General features: G+C 54.7%; 1 protein-coding gene across 10 annotated transcripts; it reads right to left on the reverse strand.

Moving 5' to 3' along the window:
* Positions 1-151: 151 nt before the first annotated feature.
* DLG4 (discs large MAGUK scaffold protein 4) lies at positions 152-26,231 on the reverse strand. 10 transcript variants are annotated; one of them, XM_032498611.1, is made up of 22 exons: positions 26,198-26,231; positions 25,911-26,009; positions 25,599-25,639; positions 16,962-17,027; positions 13,424-13,477; positions 13,229-13,279; positions 12,911-13,035; positions 12,643-12,812; positions 12,404-12,540; positions 12,121-12,265; positions 9,039-9,334; positions 8,826-8,928; positions 8,569-8,683; positions 6,747-6,923; positions 6,465-6,501; positions 6,346-6,373; positions 6,167-6,214; positions 5,987-6,088; positions 5,439-5,611; positions 4,380-4,489; positions 3,767-3,858; positions 152-3,571 (listed from the first exon to the last, which is right to left on the reverse strand). In XM_032498611.1, the coding sequence occupies exons 1-22, from the start codon at positions 26,214-26,216 to the stop codon at positions 3,465-3,467; spliced, it is 2,295 nt and encodes a 764-aa protein (XP_032354502.1). In that variant the 5' UTR covers positions 26,217-26,231; the 3' UTR covers positions 152-3,464. The 10 variants fall into 10 exon arrangements, 9 of the variants coding, with proteins under 9 accessions (XP_032354502.1, XP_032354500.1, XP_032354499.1 ...); XM_032498609.1 differs by having other exon boundaries at positions 13,229-13,288; XM_032498608.1 differs by having other exon boundaries at positions 16,863-17,027.
* Positions 26,232-26,747: the final 516 nt, after the last annotated feature.

Raw genomic sequence — 26,747 nt, forward strand, 5'->3', positions numbered from 1 at the left:
CCATCCTGGCTCTCTCCTCCTCAGATCCACGGTCTCCACCCAGGCACACCCAGCTTTTCAGTGCTGGGACACCCGGGATCCTGTGACCCAGCACCTCCTCTTTCCTACTTTGACTTAGAGGGTGAAAATTTTAGAAAACTATAAAACTCCAAATGTTTCCAAGTTTTATTTAACTCTCAAGTTTCCCCAACAACGGAGAAAAGATCAATCGAGAGGCCAGAAGCAATCATGACTACCACTTTCTAACGAGTACTGAGCAGTGTGTCAAAGGCTTTATGTGTATTTTCCCCTTTATTTCTCATAAGAATCCAGCCAGGCAGGTAGCTATTATTCCCATTTAACAGCTAGGGAAACCGAGGCTCAGAGAAGTTAAACTCTTTGCCCAGTAACAGAAACACATCTCTCACCTGAACCTCACAACCACCTCCTACCTGGCTCTCTACTGCCCCCTAGCGTACCTTCTCCATCAGCAACTGTGGCACCGGGGTTGCTCCCCAGTTCCAGCCCAACAGGCCTTTTCACGGCATCTATAACATCCACAGAAGGTCCTGTGGCCTTGCTGACTTCTCTGAACCAACTCAACTGTTCATCTCCCTCCCCCAACCCTGCCCGACTCCCGTGACCTTCTGTCCACCCGCGTTACAAACTTCCTCCTACTTTGCTTCCCTCTCTACCTAGGACACTCCCCCACCCCGAGCTTCCACATTTCTCAGGTCTCAGCTCAAATGTTGCTCCAAGAAGAGGCTCCCCTGCCCAGCCTAGCAAGGACTCACATCCAGCGGTCACTTTCTTTTCTCAGTCGCAGCATCATTATCTTAAATTACCTGCATACCTTTACTTCCTACCGTCTGCTGCCCCACTGGGTGGACCCCAAGTTCCCTGAGCGCAGGGACATTACATTCCCAGCATTTCACACACTGCTTGGCACCAAGGACGATCAAAATAAGCACTGGTTGAAAGAAACAGAGGCAGGTGGGGAAGAGGAGTCAGGCTTTGAACCCCAGTCTGTGTGGGAAGCCAGTGAGCCTCTCCACTCAAGCATGCACGGACTCCTTAAACGGCCAGGGAAGAGCTCTTTATAGACTTGGAAGGCCACATCCCAAACTGCTAACATGCTTCCCTGTAAGGAGTATGTGGAACGAAATGGGGAAGGAACTTTTTTTAACCATATGTATTTCTATATTTATTTGAATCTTTGTAAGGTCACATGTATTACTTTTGTAATCTAAAACATAACGCATGCAGAACCAGGGGATTTTACCCCCTCTCGGTGAACTCTCCTTAACCCCTTAGCTCCAGACGCGTTACCTGCACACACCTTCCTCGGCTCACACCTTTCTCCCTTCAGCCAATGGCAGAGAACGTGAGCACAGCCTCAAACCATTTGCTCCTACGTAGGCAGAACCAAGCTAAAAGAAGGGATATCAGAAAAACATCCTAGGAAGTGGTGCTTCTCCACCCAGCAAGACATCAGAACTGCCAGGGAGGTTTCCTGAAATGCAGGTCCCTGGGCTCCACCCCCAGGATTGGGCTCCACAGGGCAATCCAGAGATGACCACTGGATTAAGGGGCCCACCTCTGGGGACCCCAGCCTCTAGCCTTGGAGTAGGTCAGGACTGGGCAGCCATGCCCTCCCTGGAACGCTGCCCCTGCAGGGGGTAGTCTTTTGCATCCAACTCTCAACTTCTGTCAGGAGGTGGCTACAAAAACTGCCCTTCTGCACAGTTCAGGACTTAACCGATCAGCACCTCAGCCTTCCTCCCTGGGGGCCCTGAGTCGGAGAGAGAAAGGAGTGGGACCAACCCCAGCTGGTGGCAGCCACGGCTCATCGATGCTACAGCCGAGGCCTGCAAGAGGGGAACCTGTCAAGCACATGATCAGCAGCAGAAGGAAAGCTGAGAACCTGTACTCCACAGAGCAGCATCTGAGAAGCTTCAGGTAGGACTTAGGGCCACAAAAACCTGACTCCCTAAAAGAACCAGAAGTTTTCCTCCTTCATAATAATACATAATATTATTTACATGTGTATGTACATACCCACATACATAAAATGGGCCATTTCCCTTTTTCCCCTGACTACCAGGAAGCTCAGAAATCATATTTACCCTCATAGCTACTGCATCTGCTTCTCCAATTTTTATCTTTGGAAAATGGAGTCCTATTTTCCTACCCTTATTATTTGCAAAACTGTTTCAAATATTTCCTATAGAGATGGGGCAGACATAAAGAAATCCAAGCATTTCTTATCAGCAAACCTCTGTAAAGGTCATTGCCAGAGCCCAGCTCTGTCCACAACTTCATGAATGTGAACAAAGAAACTATCCTCTATTTTCCTTTAGAGACCATTGTACTGCCTGACAGGACTGAGACAGCCCAGGGGAGTAATCAGGGCTGGGCTACATTTGCAGGTGCTCTTTCTGGGTCTATCAGTGACCTTGGCCCAAGCACCAGCCCCACAGCTAGCCCAGGCCCATCCTTCACCACCAACTCTGGAGCCTTGATTTGCAGGTTCCCACCAAGGCCCCTCTTGGGCCACTCTATCCTGCCTGGGGTCAGGTAAAGAAGGATCTGACTTTACCAGATCTATTCCTATGCTCCCACCCTGTCTCCCTCCTTGCCCGGGTCCCAAATAACCAGGCCACACACCAGGTTTCAAGTATCTGTCTCTTCCTTTCACTCTCTCAAAAGAAAAAATAAATAAATTGCAGAAGGCGGCAGCATGTCCAGTCTTCCCCTGGCTCCCGGACACCCGACCCCATCCCTGCCCCCCCCTCCCTCCCACATTCCCACTCCCTAGACCCAACCCTCCCCATTCCCCCAAAAAAAAAACCCAGGAAAAAAAAAAAAGCCACAGTTAGACCTTCCACTCATGCAAACCGGCAAAGAAAAAAGGTGGGGGGCATGTGGAAGGCAGGGGGCCTACAGTGGAGTCCCCCTACATATCCCCCCAAAACCACCTTTGAGAAGAAAAAAAAAGGAAAAAAAATAAATGAGAAATCAAGGGACACAGGGAGTTATGCTGGGGGCAGGGGTGACCCCAGACCCTGCCTCAGGAGAGCGCGGAGGCCTGTAGCCCTGCATCCCGGCAGCGGGGTGCTCCTTGAGGGGGGCCCTGACTCCTGGAATGTTGTGGGAGAAGACGGGGGAGGGCAGGTGGCCCCCGGTGGGTCTGTGTGTGCATTGGGGGCGGGCGGAGCGAGGGCTTCTGAGGAGCGAGGGCTCCAGATAAGGAGCCCGGCTCCCCACCAGACCCCAGGTTCCTGGGGTTCAGGAGCCCAGTTCTGGGGCATGGGGATACATGCAGAGGAGTCTCCCCCCTCCAGTGGGCTGAATCCAGTTAGAAAGGAAATAAATAAGAAGGGGTGGGAGGGAGGCTGGGGGTGCGAAGGGCTTGGGCGATTCAGTCCAGACCAAGGGCCCGGGCGATGGAGGCAGGGTGAGTCCAGGCCAAGCCAGGGCAGGAATCAGAGTCTCTCTCGGGCTGGGACCCAGATGTAGGGGCCTGAGAGGTCCTCGATGACGCGCTTCACCTTGTGGTAGATCTCCTCAAAGCTGTCACCCTCCACGATGGCTGGGGGTAGGTGGAGCAGGGAGTGAGGCCCAGAGGAAGGAGCACCCGTTTCTAGTTCTCCAAGCCCTGAGCCGTGATGCCGCACCCGCCCAAGGCAGGCACCTCTTTCTAAACTGCCCACCCAGCAGGGGCCCCTTTTCTGAGTCTGAGCCCAAGGCGCCTCGAGTACTAGCAGCGGGCTCGCCACAGCCTAACCTGAGAAGCACTCTGTGAATTCCTGCTCCAGCTTGGTGGCTCTGTCGAAGGCTTTGCGGGCTTGCTCCTCTGTGATCCGCTTATTAATCTCTCTGTGGAGAGCGAGAGAGACACAGACCTGAGGGTGGGCCCCACCAGCCTTATCTCCTCCATCCAGGGACGTTAAGGTGCAAGCAGTAGTTTCTTATTTGGAGCACAAAAAAAATGCAGTTTCCCATATCCTCTGGGGCCACAGATGGTCCCCCTCCCTACGACCCACCCCAGTTGGGTGTGGCCGCTCCAAGGACCTCTCCAGAGCCTCATCCTTCCAGCTGGCAGCCCCACGCAGGGATTCAGACTCTAACTCCCGACAGCACTCGGCCCTGGCCTGCCCCAGCAGGTGTGTGCCCCAGGGGGTGCTGGGGGTTGTAGTCCTTCCTAGCCCAGGGCAGGAGAGGAGGGAAGAGGCCTGGGAGTCCCTGTCTACTACAGGTTCGCTCTCTCAAGCAGATCCCCTCAGGGGCTGCTGGAGGCGCTGTCCAGGGTTCTGAGGGGAGAGTTCAACGGAGGCCTTCTGAGGCCCAGGGCCACAGTGTGGGGGAGCAGAGGGGAGGCCCCCTGGGACGATACTCACAGCACATTCTCCAGGGAGCGGGGGCGGATGAAGATGGCGATAGGGTGCAGGTGGGCCGCCTGCAGCCGCCGCACGGCATTGGCCGAGACATCGAGGATGCAGTGCTTCCCCTGGGGGCAGGCAGGGTGGGCGGAGGGGGACCAGCAGGTGGCGGGAAAGGACAGACAGAGGCGCCAGGACAGGACACAGAACAGACAAAGGTGGCGAATGGGAGGTTGGCCAAAAGGGAAGTGACATGGATGTCGACAGACACGTGGGCAGAGAGAGTCGAGGCAGGAAGGGGTATGGACAGCATGAAAGACAGAGAAAAAAAGGAGAGGAGTAGATGGAGAGGAAGGCAGGGGCCAGCACAGGAGGGAAGGATTGGATGGAATGGAGGGACAGGTGAGAAATAGGCATGGGGGACCCAAAAGATGGGGCAGAGCAAGGCAAGGTGGAGGTGGAGTCAGACAGGTGGGGCGAGAAAGCAAAGAAATAGAAAGGAAGTAGGATAGAGGGAGGCGGGAGGGGAGGACGGACAGAGGACAGACAGATGGAAGGAACAAGGAGAGACAGATGGGCAGGAGGAGAGGCAGATGGAGAAAGGAGCCGTGGAGGGAGAGGGCAGGGTGGGGGCAGCAGGGAGATGGAGGTGGCAGAGGAGTGGGAGATGGGAGTGGAGACCCCAGGAACAGGCAAGGGGAGAGGCGAGAGGGCCAACCCAGAGCCGGCAGAAGGGAGAGACCCAGGTGAGGGAGGTCAAGCCACCAACGGCAAGGCCACGGGAAGAGAGGAGAAATGGGGCAAGGCGAAGGTTGGGGGAGGAAAGGGGACAGATGGCAGCCCGGAGTTTGGGGTCAGGAACCGAGGGAGGGAGGGAGGGAGCGGGGAGGCAGGGTAGCAGGGCACAAGAGAGCAGGCAGTCAGACAGAGTTGCCCAAGAGGAGAAGGAGGTGGAGGAGCAGAGTCGAGACCCAGCAGGGAAAGAGACAGAGAGAGAAAGAGTTAGAGAGAGCTGGAGGAAGGCCGGGGGTAGGGGGCGGCGGGGAGGACGAGGACGGGGTGCCCGCCAGCTCCTACCTGCTCAGCCACCTCTCGCACGGACTGGACGCTGGTTCCATACAGGTGGCTATTGTACTGGCCGGCCTCAATGAACTTGTGGGCCTGAATGTCCTTCTCCATCTTCTCCCGGGACGACACAAAGTGGTAATCCCGGCCATCTATCTCATACTCCCGCTTGGGCCGCGTCGTATCTGCCGGGAAGTCACCCCACCCACCAAAGATCTAATCACCAAAACTCTAGCTTAAACCCTGCCTACAACAACCCACAGGGAGCCCAGCTGGTCCTTCAGGGGAAGGGGGCTCCTGAGGAGACTGAGACTGAGGAAGGACAGAGCCACCTCTCCCAGCACCTCCAGATCCTCCAAGTCCCTGGCCTGGGATGGTCACGGTGGAACACGAGGGTGGCTGAGAAGCGCCCTTCTCAGAGAACCTCCGTGCCTGGCTGCGCCCCAGGGACGGAAAGCGCTCTGCCTGTGACCCCTTGGAGGGAATGGAGGGACAGGTAAGAAATAGGCATGGGGGACCCAAAAGATGGGGCACTCTCCATCCAAGGCCCCGGCACTCACGGGGAACACAGGATCCAAACTTGTCGGGGAACTCGGAGAGGAGATCATCGTTGGCGCGGTCCTTGGTGGGCCCAAGGATAATGATGGGGCGAGCATAGTGCACTGAGGAGAGAGAGAGGGCTCAGGGGACAGCAGAGCCGGGGAGCAGGAGGGGCTCAGCTGGGCCAGGGTGGGGCTCACCTTCCATCTGCGTCACCGTCTCATAGCTCAGAACCGAGTCTTCTCGACCTAGCGGGAGGCAGGGCGTCTGTGAGGGGCTCTGAGATAGGGGACTCAGGGCCCTGAGCCATCTTCCTAAGGACATCAAGAGAAGCTCAGGCCCCTCTCACCCCAGGTGTTCCCAAATTGACACTACATACCCTGTGATCCAGAGCTGGAGCCCCAATCCTAGGAAGAAAGAGCAGGCCAGGTGGTCGGTCAAGTCCAGCCCCACAAGCCCCCCACTCTTCCACACAAGCTCACAGCCTCTTCTACCTACCTTGGCCTTTAACCTTGACCACTCTCGTCGCTCAACCCTGTGGGATACATGGAAGGATGACGGCAGGAAAATGCCCAGTGAGCGGCCCGATGGCCCTGCTAATCCCATCTCCCAGCTGCTCCTTAATGAGACGTCTGCCCCAAAGGCTCATGGGAGTCATGGTGCCCAGGAAGGCCCAGCAGACAGACCCCCAAGAAGTCAGGGGGCAGACCCATGCCCTCCCTATCGGCTGCCCACCCGGGGGACCTTGGGAGCTTCGGTACCCGTGGCAAGAAGGCTCACCGCCGTTTGCTGGGGATGAAGCCAATGTCATCGGTCTCGCTGTCAGAGTGGACCCGCCGCGCCTGCCACCACTCCTCATCGCTGGCGTCGATGACATGCAGCACATCCCCAAAGCGGAAGCTCAGGGCCTGGCTCAGGAAGCCGCAGTCCTTGGTCTTGTCGTAGTCAAACAGGGCCCTGTAGGGCAGGTGGCCTTGGGTCAGAGCCTGGTGAGGACTCCGGCCACCCTGAGACCCAGCCTGGCGGTTCTGTCCAGGGGTCTACCCACAAGCATGGCAGCTGATGCCTCCCCTACAGGAGCTGTGGGTTCTGAACCCGAGACCTTTGTGGGGACCCAGAGCTCTACCAAAACTCATAATTGCCACAACTATGAACTGTCACTCCGTCCACGCTGTGTCAGGGAGAAGACAGGATGTGGATTCAGTGCAATTTCTCGAGGAAGGTCTAGACGAGCACCCTTCCGAAAAAGCAGGCGCAATTCGTAAGCATGTCACAGTCACAGGCGCAACCTGGACTCAGACTCGTAAGGGGGAAGGGAAGAAGGTGGGGAGGCATAAACTGGGAGTTTGAGGTTTGCAGGTACTAACCACTGTATATAAAACAGATAAAACAACAAGGTCCTACAGGGAACAATATTCAATGCCTTTTAATGGCCTATAATGAAAAAGATCATGAAAAGGAATATATATATGTATACTTACAACTAAATCACTGTGCTGTACACCAGAAACTGACACAAAACTGTAAATTTACTATAAGTTAATTTAAAAAAACTCATAAGGAAAAAAACAGATCACTCTTTGCAAACTCTGGTTATCCTCATCAATATGAAATTCCTGGCATTAAGTCCCAACCTCTGAGGTCAGGACAAGGGAAGGAATGACCGCTGAGGTGGCAGAGATGCCGAGCGGAGTACTGGAGCGAGAAAGACAGGAAGAGACTCCAGACTGTCCGGTGTCCTCTGGAGTCAGAACTGAACAGCCCTGGGAACCAGCTGGACCCCGCAGGGAAGGAGGGGCCAGGTGAGGCCCGAGTTTGAGCCAGGCATCTGGGTGGACAGTGGTGCCATCTCAGGAGAGAGAACACTAATTCAGCAGGACAGAGAGCACAGGTGCACAAGAAGTGAGCTCAGTCTGGGACGTGTTGCAGGTGAGATGCCTATGGGACATCCCAAGGGACGTGTCTAGAAAGCAGATGGCCAGAACTGCAGGTCTGGACCTCCGGGAAGAGGTCAGGCCAGAGCTGACAGCTCGGAGAGACATCTGCAGAGTGAGCAGCAGGTGAGGCCGTGTGAGTGGACGGGGGCCCGGAGGGAGAGAAGGGAAGGAACATTAAGACACGGCATCTACACCTGGGGAGGGCGAGACAGAGGAGCCAGTGGGACAAGGAGCCCTAAGAAGGTAGCAAAACACTGCCGGAGAGAAGGGGGACAGACTCCAGAGAGCTGTGGTCCCTCCCCTGGACCACATTATCCCACAGGGCTGTGCAGGTTGGGGCAATATTCCAAAAGCCGAGGGCTCCCTGCTCTGCCAGGCATTAACCTTTGAGTTAGCAGATTGTGGGGCAGCTAGGGGTCTGAGGGGGAAGTGCCAGGGTGAGCAGGGGCTAGGAGGCAGTAGGGCTACTCCAGACGGAGGCTGTCTTCCATGTACTATGGAGTATTTCAAAATGCTAACCTGTGCAGCTGAGCCCATGAACACCAGCCGAGTGTGAGCCTGCGGGGGTGGGGGGAGGTTGGGGGGCGGCAGGATGCAAGGGAAGAGCTGGCTGGGGGGCAAGGGGGCACAGAACGAAGAGGAGCCCAGCACAGGAAGCATCCGACCTGATGTAGAAACCCCTTTTGGGGTTGCTCCGCAGGGAGGCAGTCCCTGAGCCCAGGCTGCTGTTCATGAGCTGCTCCCGAAGGTCGTGGATCTTGGCCTCGAATCGGCTGTACTCTGAGGAGGGACAAGAAGGATCCTGGGCTCTGGCTCCATTCTGCTGTCATGCTCCCTGGGCCCCGCTGGAGACTTGAGCCCAGGAGACAGAGTTCTGAGGACCATCTCAACCCCCAAGAGCGGGGAGCTTCAGGCCTAGTACCTTCCGGTTTGTACTGAGCGATGATCGTGACTGTCTGACCCGCATTCTTCAGGGCGATGGCAGCCTGCTCGTGGCTGGCATTGCGGAGGTCAACGCCATTGACCTAGAGAGGGCAGGAGAGGCTGGGTTGCTGGAGATGGGACCAGGCCCCTGCCCATCTGGGCTCTGCCCTGAGGGGAGGGCGTGGTGCGGGCAGAGCCCGCCTCCCCTCACCGAGAGGATCTGGTCCCCCTTCCGCAGCTCCCCGCTGAGGTCTGCAGGGCCCCCAGCCAGGATGAAGGAGATGAAGATGCCTTCACCATCCTCGCCGCCCACGATGTTGAAGCCCAGGCCCGTGGAGCCCCGGTGGATGACAATCCGCCTCGGTTCTCGGGGAATGTCTTCCTCCCCCAGCAGGTCCTTGGCCACTGGAGAGTAGCGCCGAGGAGAGGTGGGGGTCATGGCTGTGGGGTAGTCGGTGCCCAGGTAGCTGCTGTGACTGATCTCGTTGTCCAGGTGCTGGGAATAAGCTGGGGGAAGACGTGGGCGAAAGGATGAGACAGAAACGCGCCGAGGGAGACAGCACCCATCTTCCCACCTCCTCCTGAGGGAATGTGACTGTGCCAGAGAAATGAGGCTGGGGTGGTACAGGGGACACTGGGTCACAGCAATGTCAGGGGGCAGGACTTCACAGGTGACAGTAGGGTTGGTTCTCCTAGGGGCAGACCTGAAGGTTTCATGACCTAGAGATGCCAGGGGTCATGAAGTCAAGGGGAACATGAATACTAGGCTTTGGGGGTTTTCCTTTGGTTGTAGCATCTCTCAAATCTCTTCATCTATAAAATTCCTCTCTTTTTTTCTTTCTCCCTCTTGGCCATTCATTTGTGGGAAAAAACTAGGTCATTTGTCTAATAGAATCTCCCTTATTCTATTAGGGAAATTCTAACAGCTAAATCACTGCTTGCATCCCCGGCCCTGGGGGGTTAACCTGCACCTCTGCCCTGCATCTCCTGTAAGCTGGTCAATCGGACTAGAGACTTGCCTAGACCCAAGTTCAATTTTTTTGGCAAGAACCCTTCAGAGGTGCTGCATGCTTTCTGCTGCACCCCGACAGGATGTGATAACATCAGGCTGCAGGTAAGACATATCTGTAGATTCAGGTATTGTCAGTTTGCTCCATCCACAATAAAGCTCCCCATTAGCCTGTCACCTAAGAGTTTTAGCAGCCATTGATGATCCCTGCCCAGTACTGATATTTCATTGGGGACAGCAAAAGAGCGATATTCTACTTTTTTTTAAAGGAAGGAACATTTATTAGTGGGAATTTGTCTATAAAAAAGAACATTCCCATATCAACCATTTGGTTACCCTGAGGTGCAGTTTGTACAGGAAGGGAATGTAAATGCTTGACCCTTTCCCTTTATTTGCCAGTTTTCAGAATGAATGGGCTCCCTAGCATCCTCCAAAGGTACCCAATTATTTTGAATAGATTTTAACATATTTAATGAATTTTGATTGAATGGTCAGCTTCAATTTGGCTCCTGTGTCTTTGACATGACCCTAGTGGTCTTGAGTATCTTCCCTGCTTCCTAAGATGTTACAAGCTCACCTTTAACATTTCTTGCTCAAGATTTAGAATTGGCCTTTTCTCCAAAGAACCAAGGTTCTCTTTGGTAGGTTATGTTGTTTAGAAACAAGATCATGGGATTTTAATAGGGTTTTACAGTATGATTTCATATTTGGATGGAGCAGTCACATCTTGTTACTCTTTTCCAAAAATTTCTTAGCTATTCTCCCAAATGTATTTTTCCAGTTGAACTTTAGAATCAACTTGCCAAGTTCCCGGGGTTGGGGGCGGGGGGACATTAAAATTCTGATTAGGGTTGCATAAAATGTATAGATTAACTTGGAAAGGGTTGAGATGTTTAGCATATTATGTTTTTGCATCCAGAAACATGGTGTGACTCTCTAATTCTCCCAGTCTTCTGTTATGTCCTTCAGTAGAGTTGCATCATTTTCTTCAAATAAATCTCACTTTTTATCCAGATCATTTTTCTAAGCATTATACAGAGCTTTTTTTCCATGGCAAAAGGGATCTTTTTACCCAGTACATTATCTTATAGCTGGGAAGTTACTAATTCTTGTTATTTATCCTACACGTGGCCACATTCTTAACCCTCCATATTATTTCTAAGTTCTTCAGTTAATTCACTTAGATTTTAATCTAGATGTATAAGAGTACAATTTACAAATAAGGATACATTTGTTTTTCCCTTTTCAAATGTAACATCCATTTGTTCTTTTTCTCTTGTTACACTTTAGAAATCTCTAAAGCAGTGATTCTCAAACAGTGTAATTTTGCCTCCCAGGGAATATTTGGCAACGTCTAAAGAGACATTTTTCGTTGTTCTGATGGGTGGGGAGGGGTACCACTGTCATCTGATACGTAGAGGCCAGGGCTGTTATTAAGCATCCCACGATGCACAGAACAACTCCCCACAACAAAAAATTACTGAGTGCAAAAATGTCAATAGTACCAACATCGAGAAGCCCTGCTCTAAAGCAATGTAGAGTCTTAGCAGCAGTAAGAGGCGTTCTTGCCCAGTTCCTAACTTAATGGACACACTGCCAGGATTTTATCATTACGATGTGATTTCTGGTCACTATTCTTCAGTCATGTTAAGGAAAAAGTCCTCTGTTCCTAGTATAGTATTTTCATCCGAAAATAGATGTTGAATTTCATCAAATGCCTTCCCCACATCTATCTGAAATGAACTTACTGTTTTTCTCCCATTTTCTCCCAGTGAATCATGTTAAGAGGTTTCATAATATGGAACCACATTCAACTTTCTGAAACAAACCATACTTTGTGACAATGTTAATCCCTTAATATGCTGCTCTTTGTTTTGCAACTATTTATTATAAACTTTTACATCTGTGTTCAGAAGCAAAATTGTCCTATACATTCCTTCTTTTATATTATTTTTGTGACCATCTGAACTGCCCTTATAAAACAAAATGTGAAATTATTTATCTTTTCCTATACTCAGAAACAGCGTAAGAACTATCTGTTCTTTGAGGATTTGGTGAAATTAACCATAAAACCATCTGGGCCTTGTGCCTTCTAGGGGAAAGACTACTGACAATCTTTTCTAGTTCTTCGATGGGGACCGATTTCTCATCTATTCTCCAACCACAGGAAGTGACAGAGGTGGTGGCTAGTTCATGGGAAGGATTTGAAGAGACGGTGACCAGAGACATCATTGGGGTAACTGGGATGGGTCACGGGGAACTCTGGGGTTTGGAGGGCTCTCACAGGTTGTGATGTCTGGGGGAGCATAGCTGTCACTCAGGTAGGCATTGCTGGGCTTGGCCACCTTTAGGTAGACAACATCATACGTGTTCTTCAGGGCTGCCACGGCATCCTCATGCATGACGTCCTCCAGCCCCACACTGTTGACCTGGGGTCAAGGGAAGCAGAGCTCAGACAGAACCAGAAACAGCCTCCAGACAGATGCACCCAGGGGTGAGCTGATAAGGAAGCCTGGGCCTGTAGGCAAGACCCAAGTGTAGGCTAGAAAAGTGACAGGGGTCCTCACCGCCAGGATCTTGTCTCCAATCTGCAACCTCCCATCCTTGTGGGCGGCACCCCCTTCAATAATCTTGGTTACATAGATGCTATTATCTCCGGGGATGTGCTGGTTCCCGACACCTCCTGCGATGCTGAAGCCAAGACCTAGGTGAAGGGGAGGGCAGAGGTGGGCACCCAAGCACCTGGGGGGCAGGCCTTGGGGCCAGGGACAGTGGGGCTGGGGGTGGAGAAATGATGAGTTACTACCTTTAGGCCCCTTGATGAGCTTGATCTCCATGAGCTTCTCAGCCGGGGGCTTCCGGCGCATGACGTAGAGGCGGACAATGGAGCCTGCCTCTTTGAGGGCCTCCACTGCAGCTGAGTGCGTCACCTCCCGAACGTCCACTTCGTTTACAAACAAGATGCTATCGTTGACCCTGAGGGCAGCAAGGTGGGCCTGAGCCGGAAGCTTCCTGCTGCCCTGGCCCTCCCTTTCAAGGGAATCAGAATCCTGCCCTCTGTCTCCTCTCCCCACCTGAGGCGGCCATCCTGGGCCGCAGCCCCGCCGGGAATGATCTTGGTGATGAAAATGGATGGGTCGTCACCGATGTGTGGGTTGTCAGTGCCACCTGCGATGCTGAAGCCCAGACCTGAGTTACCCTGGGCAGAAGGAGGGGAAGAGGGTCAGCTGCCCACTTGGGACAAGGTGAGCAGGGAGGGGACTGGGTCAGGGAGCTATGACCAGAAGAGGAAAGGACAGGGTTAAGAGGTTGATCACCTAGAAAACATGGGCACAGAGAGAAGCACAGACAGGGAGCAAGAGGGGGGACCTCAGAGGGAGGAGCCTGCTCACCCTTTCCAATGTGATCTCCTCGTATTCCATTTCCCCCTCCGTTCCGTTCACCTGCAACTCCAGCACGGGCCAGAAACACAAGGACAGTGAGACAGACTTCCTACCTGAGAACCTGGCCCTACCTTGCTGCTGGGACCCAGGCCCTCCCCTCTCCCCTCTCCCTGCTGCAATGGCCCCAAAATCTAAACAACTCACATATCCCGGGGCTTCTAGGGTGTCTGTGTTGACAATCACAGGGGGGGAATTGGCCTATGAAGGGAAAAAGAAGATGAAAAGCTGCCTGAGCCTTGGCTCAAGAGGGAGCCCGCACCCAAGAGGCCCAGCAGCCTGGCTACCCTTGCAGCCTCTTAACCCAGCCCGTGCTGCTCCCCGTGACTCCCTGAAGGACCCAGCCTCCATCCACGTTACACACACATGCACACGTGCTGTACCCAACTCTGCCCAGCCCAGGCCCCCTGCATGTGGAAGGAGGTGTCTGAGAAGCAGGAAGGGAGAGACAGCCAGATGGGGGAGCAGCAGATGGTAAAGGGGGGGGGGCAACTGGAAGAGGGGAAGTTTCTCACCGGATGTAACACCACAGAGTGTTACATGCCTTATGTGCTACACACATACACCGCAGGGCTTGTGTCCACTGGGTCCTGCCTTTTCTGCCCCTCCTTCCAGCCCCCATCCCTGTCCCTATCCACCCACATACACCCAGATACCTTTATAACCCTCCCTCAGATCTGCCCCTCACTTTCACACACATTTACCCTAAACCCTGGGCCCCAGGAATCTGGGGTTCCCCCAGATGCAGGCCTCACCCTCCCTCTCGCCCACCCACCAATTCAATCCACTCCTTCCTCCAGGGACCCTGTTGCCTAGCAACGGTATCTAAGCCCAGCCAAGGCCTAGGGAGACCCACCTCCCGGAGGCCCTGTCGTCAGGACAACGGGAGGAGGAGATGGGGCGTGGCCTAGAGACGACCAGACTCCCGAGGGCAGTAGGGATCCGCTAGTCCCGCCTCTCCTGCCCTAGGCCCCGCCCCCCGTTAGCCAGGCCGAGAAGTCCAGGCTGAAGAGGTTTGTGGGCGCAGAGCATCCTGAATAACGTCCCTTCCTCCCTCCCCTAAGCCCCTCAATCTACGCAATGCAAAGGACGTCAGGAAAGGGGAGTGGTTAAAGACATCCGGGTCCTATTCTCTCATCTACTCTCCCCTCAACCCCACTTCATTCGGGAAAGGGTTAAGGTGGGGCGTGCCCAGGTCCCTGACGTCAGTCGCTTCGACACCGCAGGGTCTCTAGACTCCAGGGCGGGGCCAGCTTTAGGCCGGTCCTAGGGGCTTCCCCAATTGCCAGGGCAACCGAAGCCATGTTTCCATGGCAATGGGAGAAGGCCGCCAAAAGCCTCCTTCCGGGGTCTCCAATCTATCTCCTCCTTAAACAAATATTTATTTGGAGCCTACCAAGCGCGAGGCACTCATCACAGATTCCCCAGACTCCTCTCTCCTACTGCTATTTCTCAATACTACACATTTTCAAGCTCTATAATAGATTTCATACCCATAAATCTATTGTCACCATCCTCCAATCCTTCAAATCTCAGCAAATGTTGTTGCCTAACTGAAGCCACCGACTGCCAAAATTTCATCCACATGTCCATCCACCCCATACCCTGTCCTCAATCCCCCTCCGCATCCTTATTCTAGAACCTTAGTTCTCAGCCCCCATCTTTCACTGGCAGCCACGTTCATCTGCATCCCCTCCCTCTCTCTCCCCCATCCAATATCCTCCATCTACATCCTTGCCCCACCCTTCAGTTTCCATCATCCAACCCCAGCCTCCATTCTCCATCCACTTCCCTGTCCCTATCCTCCCATCTGGCCCCATCCTTTACCAGTCTCCTGCTCTTATCCTCCATCCTCATTTCTGATTCCCCAGAAAGATCAGCACCACTCTCCCTCGCCTCATTCTCAAACCCTCAAGATTCTACGCCCGAATCACAATCCTTCATTCTCAACCCACTCCCCATCTCCTCTGAAAACTGAGGCTTCTCCTGTCTACCCCAACTCCCCAGACCTTGTTGTAAGACCTCCTTCCCACGTTTGTGGCCTCCAGCACTCTCTCCTTCCACTTCCCTCCGCTTCCTGAGCTCAGATTCCAAATCTCCCTAGCTCTGTACTGTCACTTCCTCTCCTCTTTCCCTTCCCCAGGGACTTAATATCCCCATCTCTGAAAAAAAAGTATTTCTAGTCTTCTTTCCTTCACTCTTTATGGGCCCCCAGAGTTTCACGGGAATACTCTGCATCATCACCCCATCTCTGGGGCCTTCCTTTCCTTCCTCTCAATCAGCTCAACCTGCTGCCCTGATTTCCCGGTCTCATCCCTGTGTGACTCCTGCCCCAGGACCTCCTCTCTGTCATTCCTCCATTTTGCTACATGCCAGAGAACAGTCCTCTCTCCCTCTCCAACTCCTCTCCTGCCACTTCCTCACCCCGGAACCTCCTGCTGCCCGCTCTCTGCCTCTTCATCCACCAGCTCAGAAACCTCCTCCCCATCTTCTTAGTGAAATATCAACAACCTCCTGCTTCCCAGGGCACCCCACAAGATCCCGGAATCTCACCTCTGACCCCAAAGTGCTCCCCTGAATCTCACAGCTAGCCTGGTACATTCTATGCCTCTAGCCTGTGCCTCCAGAAGAGGAGACTGAGGGGGAAGACAATGGGAAGTGGCCTGGAGAATGGAAGGTGTCAGAAACAAGGCCTCCCCAGGACTGGAGAAGGGAAAACGTACTGTGAACGCAGAAAAGAAGGGGAAACAGGTGGTGGTAAATAATCACGGGGATGGGGACACAGGAAGGGCAGAAAGGGATCTGGGTGGAGGTGAGAGCCAAAAAGGAGGAGAGAGGGGAGGACGGGAGGAAAGGAGAGACATGGTGACTGGGGAAGGGGGTAACTGGGAGACGGGGAGATGGCTGACCGAGGAAGAGGAGTGATCAGGCCGTGGAGGGCCTGAGCTGGGGATCGGGAAGAGGGAGAAGGAGAGTGCGTGGGAGGAAGAGAGAGACGGCATCAAGAACCAGCCAGCCAGCCAGCAGGGAGGGGAGGGAACACAGGAGGGGAGCGAAGGCTGGGGCCGGGGACGGAGGCAAAAAGGCCCTGCAACTAGAAGTCTCATGCCAGACAGATGGAAAGGGCTGGAGAGCCAGGCCCACAGGCCGGAAGTGGGGGGAGGAGGTGGCGAAGGGACAAGAGCAAATGAGGGCAGCGGGAGCTCTGAACAGAGCTCTGGACACAGAAAATGGAAACGGAGGTGGGGGTGTGAAGGAATGAAGAGGGCCTGGGCGCGGGGAGCATCCTGGGGGATGCACACATCTCAACACACACGGGCACAGACACACACGCGCGCACATACACGCACCCTGGCTGCAAGCTCCACACCCACTCCCACTTGCCTGGCCTCTTTCTCCTCTGTAGGAACCAGGTTTTTTCAGCGCCCCTAAGGCCCCCTCCCCCGCCAGCCCCAGGAGCCAGAACCCCAACCCCCAGTCCCAGCCTCCCCCCACCTACGGCTCTCGCCCTACCGGCCCTTGGGGGTGGTTGTAGCTCCGAGGCTCCGAGGGCCGCACTGGGGAGGGGGCCGCCTGAGTCTCCTACCTTGACGGGGGAGAAGTGGGCGTGGCCCACGACCCCTTGGACGGCCTCGAGGTGGGACAAGTTCCTCTCCGCCACGTGCACCAGCTCGGGGGCGTTTACCTGGTTGGGGAGGTGGGCCGGGCTGTGCTCCAGAGGGGGCGTGTCTTCATCTTGGTAGCGGTATTTCTGGGGATGGGGATGGAGGCGTCACTGGGGCCAGCCCCGCGCCTCGGGCTCCAGGCTGCCCGCCCCGGCGCGCCTCCTCTTCCCCCCGCCAGTGCAGTGCGGAAGGCCCTGGGGCCTGACCAGCTCCTCCCCCTCCCTGTCCTCCAGCCCATTGGTTCCCTCTCTCCACCCTCCCCACAGCCCCCTCTCCCGCCGGGGCCTCGGCACCTCTCCCCTCTTCCCAAATCCCAGCCCCATGCCCCAACTCCTCCTCCTCCCAGCCTAGGACCCCAGCCTTCTACCCAGCACACTCCCTCCTCTAACGTCCGTTCCTTCACGTCCATCCCAGGACTCCAGCCCCTCGGACACGTGCACCCCACCGTCTCTACACCCATCCCCAGCTTCTTTGCTTCCCTCAATCGATTCATCGCACTTCCTCCTTCCCTAATCCCACTCCCCAGGTTGTAACCTCCCTCCTCCATCCAGTCGCTGCTCCCTCTCTGCAGTCTATCCCACCTCATTCCACCCTCACTGCCACAGTCCCCCTACTGCAGCCTCTACCCCAGGAGTGAATGGCCCTCCAGCACCTTGGGTGCCCCAGGCAGAGACCGCAGTCAAGTCCTTCCACTAGCTGGTACTTGGCATCACCCCCCTAGGCAGGACAAAGCTAAACCCATCCAGCTCTACCTCCAATGGTTTTGCTGGCTCCCAAGTAATCAGCAAAGGGACCCCAGGAGTCTACCCCACCTCTCTAAATACCCACAGCCCAGTCAGCTAATCGGATATACTAGAAGGAGGACGGGGTGGAAGGGGGAGGACCAGAGGCAGTAGGGCTCAGAAGGGGGGCAGGATGGGTAGCAGCTTCCAGGTTCAACCATTGCAGAAGAGGGTAGAGCCTCAGAGTGAATTCCTGGTCTCTCTCCGGCCTTTTGGAGTGAAAGACCCAACATGAGCCCTGACTCCCTTCCTCACTAACCACCTGCCATCTCAAGGGCCTCCTCAAGGGCTAGCTTAATCGGGACACCAGTAAATGAGATTAACTGGGAACCAGAGAGAGAGGAAAAGGGCAACTGGAGACAGCAGTGAAGGGCAGCAGCCCTGCCTGGGTCCTCCCAACTCGGCCTCTGCCCCCACAGAAGCAGACCGTCCTCGACTCCAGGCCCAACCAATGGAGGATGGGGAGGCCACCATACACAGGGTTCCCCTCCAGGGAGACTGGAGAAGACAGAACACACTCCCCAATACACACAGGTAAAAAGAGAAGTTAGGATTCCCTCTCAAGAAGTATCTGGGAGGCTGAGAGCACCTCAACATTAGGAGGACAACAGTTACAAGATCAAACTGGAGGAAGCTTATCAAGGTCAATGCCTGAAACCAGAGTATGATTCTGAAAATTCTGAGGAAGAGGAACCAAGGCTGAACATGTAACTCAACTTTGGCTGTGACTAAAGAGGCAGGAAGAGAATGGGGAGAGGAAAATGGTACACGAAGACTGTCAAACCCAGGACATAGAGACAACGGGGATCCAGGGGCAACTTGATACATTTGAAGAGCCTGAAAGAGAGAAAAGAGGGGCTCATCCAGATACACTATTTTCTGCCCTTGCAGATGGACTTGGAGAGAGATTCTCAAGCTCCAGATTCCAATACCATGAGCACGAAGAGTGGAGAAGATGGGAAGTTAGGGGAAGTCTAAACTAAATAATCCTCCTCAAAGCAGGGCCATCTTGGATAACAGAATTTGATGAACTGAAAGAGGCTGTTCAATCCACACCCTGAAAAGGTCTTCCGCTTGGACAGGACAAAAGCTGAAGGCCAGGGCCCCAGAACTGGGAGGTCCAGGGAGGAGAAGATGCAGCTCTCCATTCTGACTTCGCAAGGCCCCCAACTCCCCAAGTGATAACTGAGGCAGAGCCAAGGGTTGCAGCTTTGAGTTTTGGACTCTAGGGGAGAGTTTGAACCCAATGCCTCTCCACCTTCACCCTACCTCACAGAGAAAATTCCTGAATCTGATGAAGAAATGTCAGGGTGCACATAAAGAAAATGGAAGCGTGGGAAAGGACAGTTCATTGTTTATTCTACAGAGGTAATGAAGGGAAATTTATATCACAGTGAGACTGCAGACACTGCTCCTGCCCCACCCCCATGGGGGGGAGGGGGTTGTCTAGGACTGAGGAACCCGGCTTGTCCTGATTGGGAGACAATGTGAGGGAAATGGGGAACCAGAACAGGGTACCAAAGTTCCCAGAATGTGGTTGAAGGAGGTTAGGGCCTATATTCAGTCCCTGGAAATTTTCTAAGTAAATGTACTAAGGAAGAACCTCTGGAGGGGTAAGGGTGGGAGAGAGTCATTCAGAAACTGCAGACTGGGAGGTGGGGGTCAGGGTCAGCACCTCTCAGCCCCAGATTACAGGACAACTGGCAGAAAAGGAGGATCCCCTCTTTTACCCTACTGGGACTCAGGGCCCTGGCCATCGACAGCCCGGATGCTATTGGGACCAAGTCTGAACCCCCAATATATTAAGACATAGGACAAGTCAAAGGCCTGAGGGTCGCTGTTGTTCCTTCCCCCTTGGCCCTCTCCTCACCAGAGCCCCAGTTGCCAGAATGACCTGGAACTGAGGCTTGTACCCCAGAATAGAGGGGTGTGAGTGAAAGTGGATGATCACAAGAGGAGCGACCCATTGAGCCTGTCCCCGAGACACTGCAACCCAGAGACCCCGCGCCAAGCAGAAGGAAGAGCGACAGGGCTTTAAGCTTGCACCCTGAGATTTGAGGGGTCTGGGAAGAGGGGAGCGGGGCCGGAGCCCGTACCGCGGCACGTACCACGCAGAGACACATGGAGGCGAATCTGTTCCGAGCCGACATGGAGAAGGGGAGGGGGGCTGAGGGGAGGGGGTGGGTGGGAGAGCAAGGGTCGCGGGGTTGGGGAGGGGGAGGGGCAGAGGGGCGGGGGCTGCAGCGGCAGCGGCGACTGGAGGCTGCGGCCGGAGCGGGGGGGGGGGGGGGACGGCGCCTGCGCAGTGCGGGTGAGCGTCACGATGGGAGAGAGGGGGTGAGGGGAGACCCTCTTAGCCATCAACTTCCCTGTCTAGCTGTTTCTCTGTGGACTTCACCTTCCACAGTATACTCTTATTCCGACCCCTCTACAAATAGACACTCCTAAAATTTACCAATTTACCGTTCTGGTTCTCAGGGACCCCTTATTCTACCTAATCTTCCAACTATAAAAAAACATAGGCCCCTAACTATTCCAAAATCTCACTGGACTCTCGGGGTGCAGGCAAGGAAGCAGCAGGTCTCCCTCAATTCAGAAGGACCCCCAAGGGTCCCCACAAGCCTCCCTCAAGCCCCTCCCCCTTACCTCCCCAAAGATTGTTAATATGGACACGTCCCCTCAGATGCCAAGACATCTCCCATTCTAACCAGCAGCAAAGCCCCACCTGATAGCCAGACAATGCCCTAAGAGTTTAAGGACCATAGATCCTGTTGTGCCTTCAAATTAATCTACCCTTTAAATCATCCCTTTTAAAATTATATCCATCCCCCAATCTACCAACAGAGACCTTGAAATTAATGCAACTCTTACCCTTGGTCTAATCTAAACATCCAAATAAGCAGTCTTCAAATTCGTTTGGGGTCCTCTGTCCAAATCCTTGAACCTAATGACTTTGTAATATATCACTTCCCAATACCACCAGACTGCATTTTAGGGACTACTTAATGTATCTTAAAGATGGCCTTCCAAATTAAATCGCGACCTTTTCAATTTATTACCAAACCTTAAATTAAGAGATATTTTCCTATTCCATTTCTTTACCCTTTAAATGCATCCATTACTTCCTTTTCTGGCTGCCTTTCCTACATTTCATTTCAACATCCCCACCATGAGTCTAAATTTCCACTTTGTTGGAAGATTACTCTCAAATGTATCTATCTCCCCGATACCTAAGTCTCAAAAATTAGTCACCAAAATAAGATCTGGCCTGTAATTTGCAGTGACCCACAAATCTCCCAGAATACCCCTAAATGACTGCCTCAGATCTCTTCACAGGAGGCTTCCATTTTGTCCCAGACTGAACCTGAAAGCATCTCTTGTAAATATTCTCCATTGAACGCCCACCTTTCCAACTCTGAAAGCCCAGTGAGCAGTCTCCTAAAATCTGTTTCTCTGGCTTCTCTAAAATGCCCACATGTGGTAGAGAGGACAGACTTCCCTAGAACCTCACCCATGCCCCCTCTCTTCCCGTTGATCAGAATCTGTTAGATGCGCCCCCAGAATGCCACCCCAATGCCCTAGTTTCATATCTGGATAGAATGCTTGGATCCTCAGAGAGAGCCAGTGCGGAAGGGGCTGGACTCGAAATTCCTTCTAGAATAGAAAACGCACAGGCCCCAGTTCTCCACCAGTGGGCGCTATGGCCCACTAAGACCCTCCCCCATCCCCCATTTCCTTTTTCCCTCCATTTTCCGTTTCCCTGTTGCCTGGCAACGCAGCAAGGACTTTGCTGTCGCCTAGCAACCGTCTCCCTGGAACACAGAGCTGAGGTAGGAGGTTGTGCTCTGATGAAATCTGAACAGGGCTCCATCTTTGGAAAATTGAGACGTCAGATCGCCCAACCCCCGGATTCTCCTTTCCAAAGACCCCTGTGCCCTGCAGTTTCTCAGACAGCAAGCCCCTCAAACCCCGTCTCGTTTCTGCACATGGGACAACGCCACGCCTCTGCGGGTCAGCCCCGCCCTCATTTCGGGCCGGTTACCCAGCTCTAAGGCCCCGCCCCTTTCCAAGGCGTTGCTGCCCGCCTCCCTTGATAGAGTAAGCCAGGCCCCGCCCACCTGCCTCCAGGAGGCCACGCCTCCGTCCGCTTCCCGCCCATTGCTCCCCCAGCCTCGCCCACACTGTCCCTCCGCCACGCCCCTGTTGGCCAATGAATGAGGCCGTTGGCCACACTGCCCCGCCCTCGGCATCTTAGCTTTGCCCAATAAGGACCACCCGGAGGGTTTAACCGCTTCGCCTCCGGGACTCCGTCCAAAAACCTCCAGTCTTTCCCCACTTTCCTCCCTCCCCCACTTATTCTGCTCCGCCCTCCACCACCCTCGCCCGGCCCTCAAGTCCGCCACGCAACTTCGGTCGTCGCCGGTTACCATGGCAACGGCGGCAGCAGCGCGGGGAGAAGGGGGAGGGACGGGGGCGGAGTGGGAGAAAGAGACACTCGAGACAGAGAGACACCGGCAGAGAGATAGGCACGGAGTAAACCTAAGTGATAGCTATAAGGACAGAGTTAGCACAAAGCACAGGGCCTGGCATATGGTAGGCATTCAATAATTGTTCCTTAAATTACTGCGGCAGAAGTCTAAATATAGGCAATGAAAGATGGAGGACTCAGACGGAGCTGGGAAGCTCAACGACCGCAAAGCATGAGCACCCTCTACCCCACCCAGCATTTTGGGGGGACAAGTGCCATGTGCCCCCTGCTGGCTCCTCCTAGGCTAACCCTCCGCTGCCCTGGATAGAGATGAACCACAATTCCCAACAGCCCCATGGGCAGCAACCCTCTAACATTGAGGGAGCTTGTGCCTCAAGGCCTTATGGGACTTGGAGTCCCCGCCATCCCGAGACTGACAAGTTCTCAGGCCATGGAATGTGACAAGCCCGGGTCTCCACGCCTCTGTAAAACCCCAAAATGCATGATCCTCTCTGCACAAGGCTCCTAATTTCGGGTATGCCCAACTCTGGGCTCCATCAAAGAAGTAGGGTTCTTGAAGGAAGATGAATAAACCACCCTCCTCCCAGAATAGCTGCCAGTGCAGGCAAGCCCCCTCACCCTCGCTTGCATATGTGTGTTCACGTGTTGGAAGGAGAGCCCACACATTCCAACTGGATTTCTGTGTTCACCTGAACATAAGGGACCACAACCAGGGAGCCTAAGGCTAAGGGGCAGGCTAAGGGCCGGAGACAGGAGGAACTGAGGCTCAGACACATTAAAGAAGAGCAGGCCAGAGAAACTGAGGCACAAAAATCCATTGAAACTACAGGGGATGGGAGGAAGAAGCCCTATGGAAGAAAGCCCAAAGCCTACAGAATGAGGAATAAGCAAGTAGCCCTGGAGAGGCGGTGGGGGCTCAGACCTAAAGGTCCTCAGCCCCCTATCTCTTCCATCCGCGCTCACACATGCACGACGCATGTGTAGACGCATGTGTACACACATGTGTGAGTTAGTGGCAGGGAACATGTGTGTCCTCAACTCCCTCCCCTAAGAAGCTGCAGTTCACACTAAATATAACCCCCTCCCCAGCCTGTGACTCACCCAGACCCCGCCTCCCCGGCCCCCACTTCCTGTCCCACCCCCCAACCCCCAGCTGCCTGCCACCCGCCCAAGCCTCCCTCCACACACCAGGCATCCAGCTCTCCAGTCCCAGAGTCTCAAAGCCAAGACCTAGGTATTCTGCATCCCACCAGGAGCTGGCTAGCACTCCCCATCCAAGAGCTCCTGCACTTGCCAGGCTCCAACCACAGGGCCACCCTCGTCCAGATCTTCACTGCTGCCAGCCCGGCCCTCCTCCTACTCCTCTGCACCCCAGTAACCTTAAATCCAGGTGTCCTCCCCTACCTTGATCCCAAGTATCAGGGGTAACAGGAACATTCCCCTCCATCCGCTCTTCTCCCTCTTTCTCAACGAGGGGCAGATACAGTGTGGGAGGAGATGGGGATGTTGGGAACCTGCCTGGGCCACCCCCAAATTTTGCACCACGTTCCTGGTCCCCCTCCTCATATCCCTTCTCTCGCAAAACCTCTCCTCCTCCTTCTCAGGAGCTGGCAACCTCAGCTGCTGCAACCTTCTACCTCCCAAGGGAGTACCCCAAATCCTAACCTCACCTGGTCCATTCCCTCAGGTGATCCTATATCAGGCCCCAGCCCTCTGACTCCCAACTATCTCCATCCATATGACTGAACCCTAAATTAACAGTTCCCTCAAATTGAGAGAGCACCCCCCAAAATGCATTGACCACGAGACGCTTGTTCTATAGCCTGAAGGCCTGACACCCCTAGACCAGTCAGGCACTCACAACCAGTAACCTTCTACCCCCAAGCCAGGAGCCCCCTGAAATTGAACAAGGCACCTGGAAGCTAGCTTGTCCCCCAACAGGGAAGAGGAACCCCCTACCACATAGTCCACCTTCTAACATTACACCAAGCAGGACTCCCATGTGAGCCAGGCTTCTCCTTAAATAAGTCTCCCTCAGACCTCATTGGTGAACCTCCAAATCCACCAGACCCCCCTAGTCACAGGATACCCCCAAATTTTCCATTTCTCTACAGGTACAAAAGGATCACTCCAGGGGGCACCTGTGGCCAAACCCAGCATTTTCTCAGATGTGAACCCCCCAAACTAAATGATGAACCCCAAATACAGCTTCTGATGCTCTCACTCCAGGGCCCCCAGCCGCAGGTTAGGCCTGACTAACCCCTCCCCACAAACTCATATCCTTCCCCCCAGTTTAGAGGCCCCCCCATCATGCTTACCTTGGTTGTCACTATACAGAGACAGTCCATGTTGGGGGGCCTGGCCGCGGCGGCGGGTAAGGGGCTCTGACTTCATCGGAGTTTCGTTCCTCCCCTCCGTGGGTTCTCACCCCTCCCCCCTCCGCACCCCACTTTTGCAGGGGGGGCCAGGATGGGGGGAGGGGTGAGAGGGGAAAGAAGGGGTTGGAGAAGGGAAGGGGAGGGGAGCGTGGGAAGGAGGGGAAGGGGGCCCTAAAGGGGGGTCCCCAATGGAGGGGAGGGGGCTGGGGGCGCACACCCCGATTCTCAGGAGGGGCGGGGGCACCGGGGGCTGGCAGCCCCGGAGTTCGGGGGCTGGGGCATGAGCTGAGGTGGGGGAGGGGAACTGGATTTGGGGGAGCCCCGGGGTGGAGGGGGGTCTTGCCTAACGGCCAGGGGCTAGGGGCCGTGGCGGGGGAGTGGGGTGGGGGGGTTGGAGGTGGCAGCGGCCGAGGGAGCCGTGGAGCCGAGGAGGGAAGGGGAGAGAGGAGGAGAGAGGAAGCAGGGGGAGGGAGGGAGGGAGCCAGGAGCGAGAATGGGGGGGGTGCCTTGGCAGAGTTAACTCCTTCCGCGCTGGCAGGAACCCGGATAATGGGAAAGGAGATGGAGGCAGAAGCCAAAAGGCCTGAAGGCTAACATGGAGCCATCAGCCATGACAGCGGAGGCAGCGAGGAGGGAGTTCATTTCTTAGTGAGGAAGCACCCACAGATGGGCCAGGAGCACCCAGGGTGGTTGAGATACTAGAGAGAGGCCATGGTAGGGGGTAGCGAGGGAGGGGGGGGCTGGCAGGAGGGAATCCCTGGGGGCCTAGTTCTCCCCTCAGGAACCACAGGAGGAGGCCTAAAAAGTGACTGCCTGAAATTGGGGCAGGCAAAAGAAGAAGGGGAAACCAAAGGGAGAAGGTCGGGCTGGAGACCATTCTCTGTGCCCCTGCCTCAGGACGGTGTCCCCAGGGCTCCCAAGTCGCAGGTTAATATTAGCAGTACTTAGCTCACCCCTCCGGCCCTGCCTATTCCCTCAGGAAGTCAGGCCCCACCCTCACCCCCTTACCTGACTCTCTGAGATGGAGGCCTCATAATAGTCCAGGATGTCTGTCCCAGGAAGAGAACTGAGTTACCGTCTCCCTCCCTCTGCCTCCTGGCCACCCCTGCCATCACCTCTCCTCGGCCTGTCTGGTAAGGGAGAACTCTTCCAGCCAAGGCAGGTAGATGCTGATGTAGGACCCCTGCCAGGGGTTCCTGCTTGTACCAAATGATCTGCAGGCTCCCAACCAGCCCCCAAGTTCAGTAACTCAGTAATTGCCCTCGAAGGCACAGGCCAGCCCTTTCCACTGCTGCCCCTCAGAAAACTGGCGCTACTCACCCAGCAAGGCCTGGAAGAGGTCGCTGTGCAGCACCGTGAGGAGAGGGGGTGCCCATCGCAATAATGGGGGGGCCAGGAGCCAGAGAGCTGAACGGGGAGCTGGTGAAATGCAAGTGAGGGAGAATTGGGACAATGAAGAGACAGAAGGGATCAACTAACTCCTTTCTTTTCCCCAGCCTTTGCCCTCTCACCCCAGACTCCCTAGAAAGGTCCAAGGAGAAGGATCCCTGGGTCCCAGCCCCCTCCCCACCCCTAGGCTTTCCTTCATGAGGACCCCTGTGTTTCACCTCTTGGTCTCTCCGACATCTCTGTCTTCTCTCACTTTAATCTCCTTAATCCACCAGGGTAGGAGCTGAGCTGGCTTCTCCCCACCCAGCTCTAGCTGTCAGGTAAAGTAGGCAGTCTCGGACCCGCCCACTGTCCCATTCTTGCCCAGGTCCCCAGGCACCACCACCACCTCCACCTTCCTCCTCATACCCTGGCTCCTCTCCCCAAGGCCAGGTGTGACCACTACACTTTCCTGAGGTCTGGAGAAGAGGGTCACCCCCAAAGTGCTCCTGCAGCTCAAAAGGAACGGTAGCTGTAAGTCTCTCTTCCTGGGCCTGTCCCCAGTGGGAATGGCAAAAAGGAGCATGAATTACCTGGGACTACTTGACCCAGTGTGTGTGTGTGTGTGTGTGTGTGTGTGTGTGTGTGTGTGTGTGTGTGTGTGTGTGTGTGTGTGTGTTTGAAGGGGCTGGGACATGAGAATTGCTACAGTTCTCTTCAGGCTTGGGAAGAATCCATCTGCCCAGAGGTATAGCCTGACAACCTGGTCTCAGGAAGGAACAGAGGGCA

Source organism: Camelus ferus, chromosome 16 (assembly GCF_009834535.1).
Source record: "Camelus ferus isolate YT-003-E chromosome 16, BCGSAC_Cfer_1.0, whole genome shotgun sequence".
Taxonomy (NCBI): Eukaryota; Metazoa; Chordata; class Mammalia; order Artiodactyla; family Camelidae; genus Camelus; species Camelus ferus.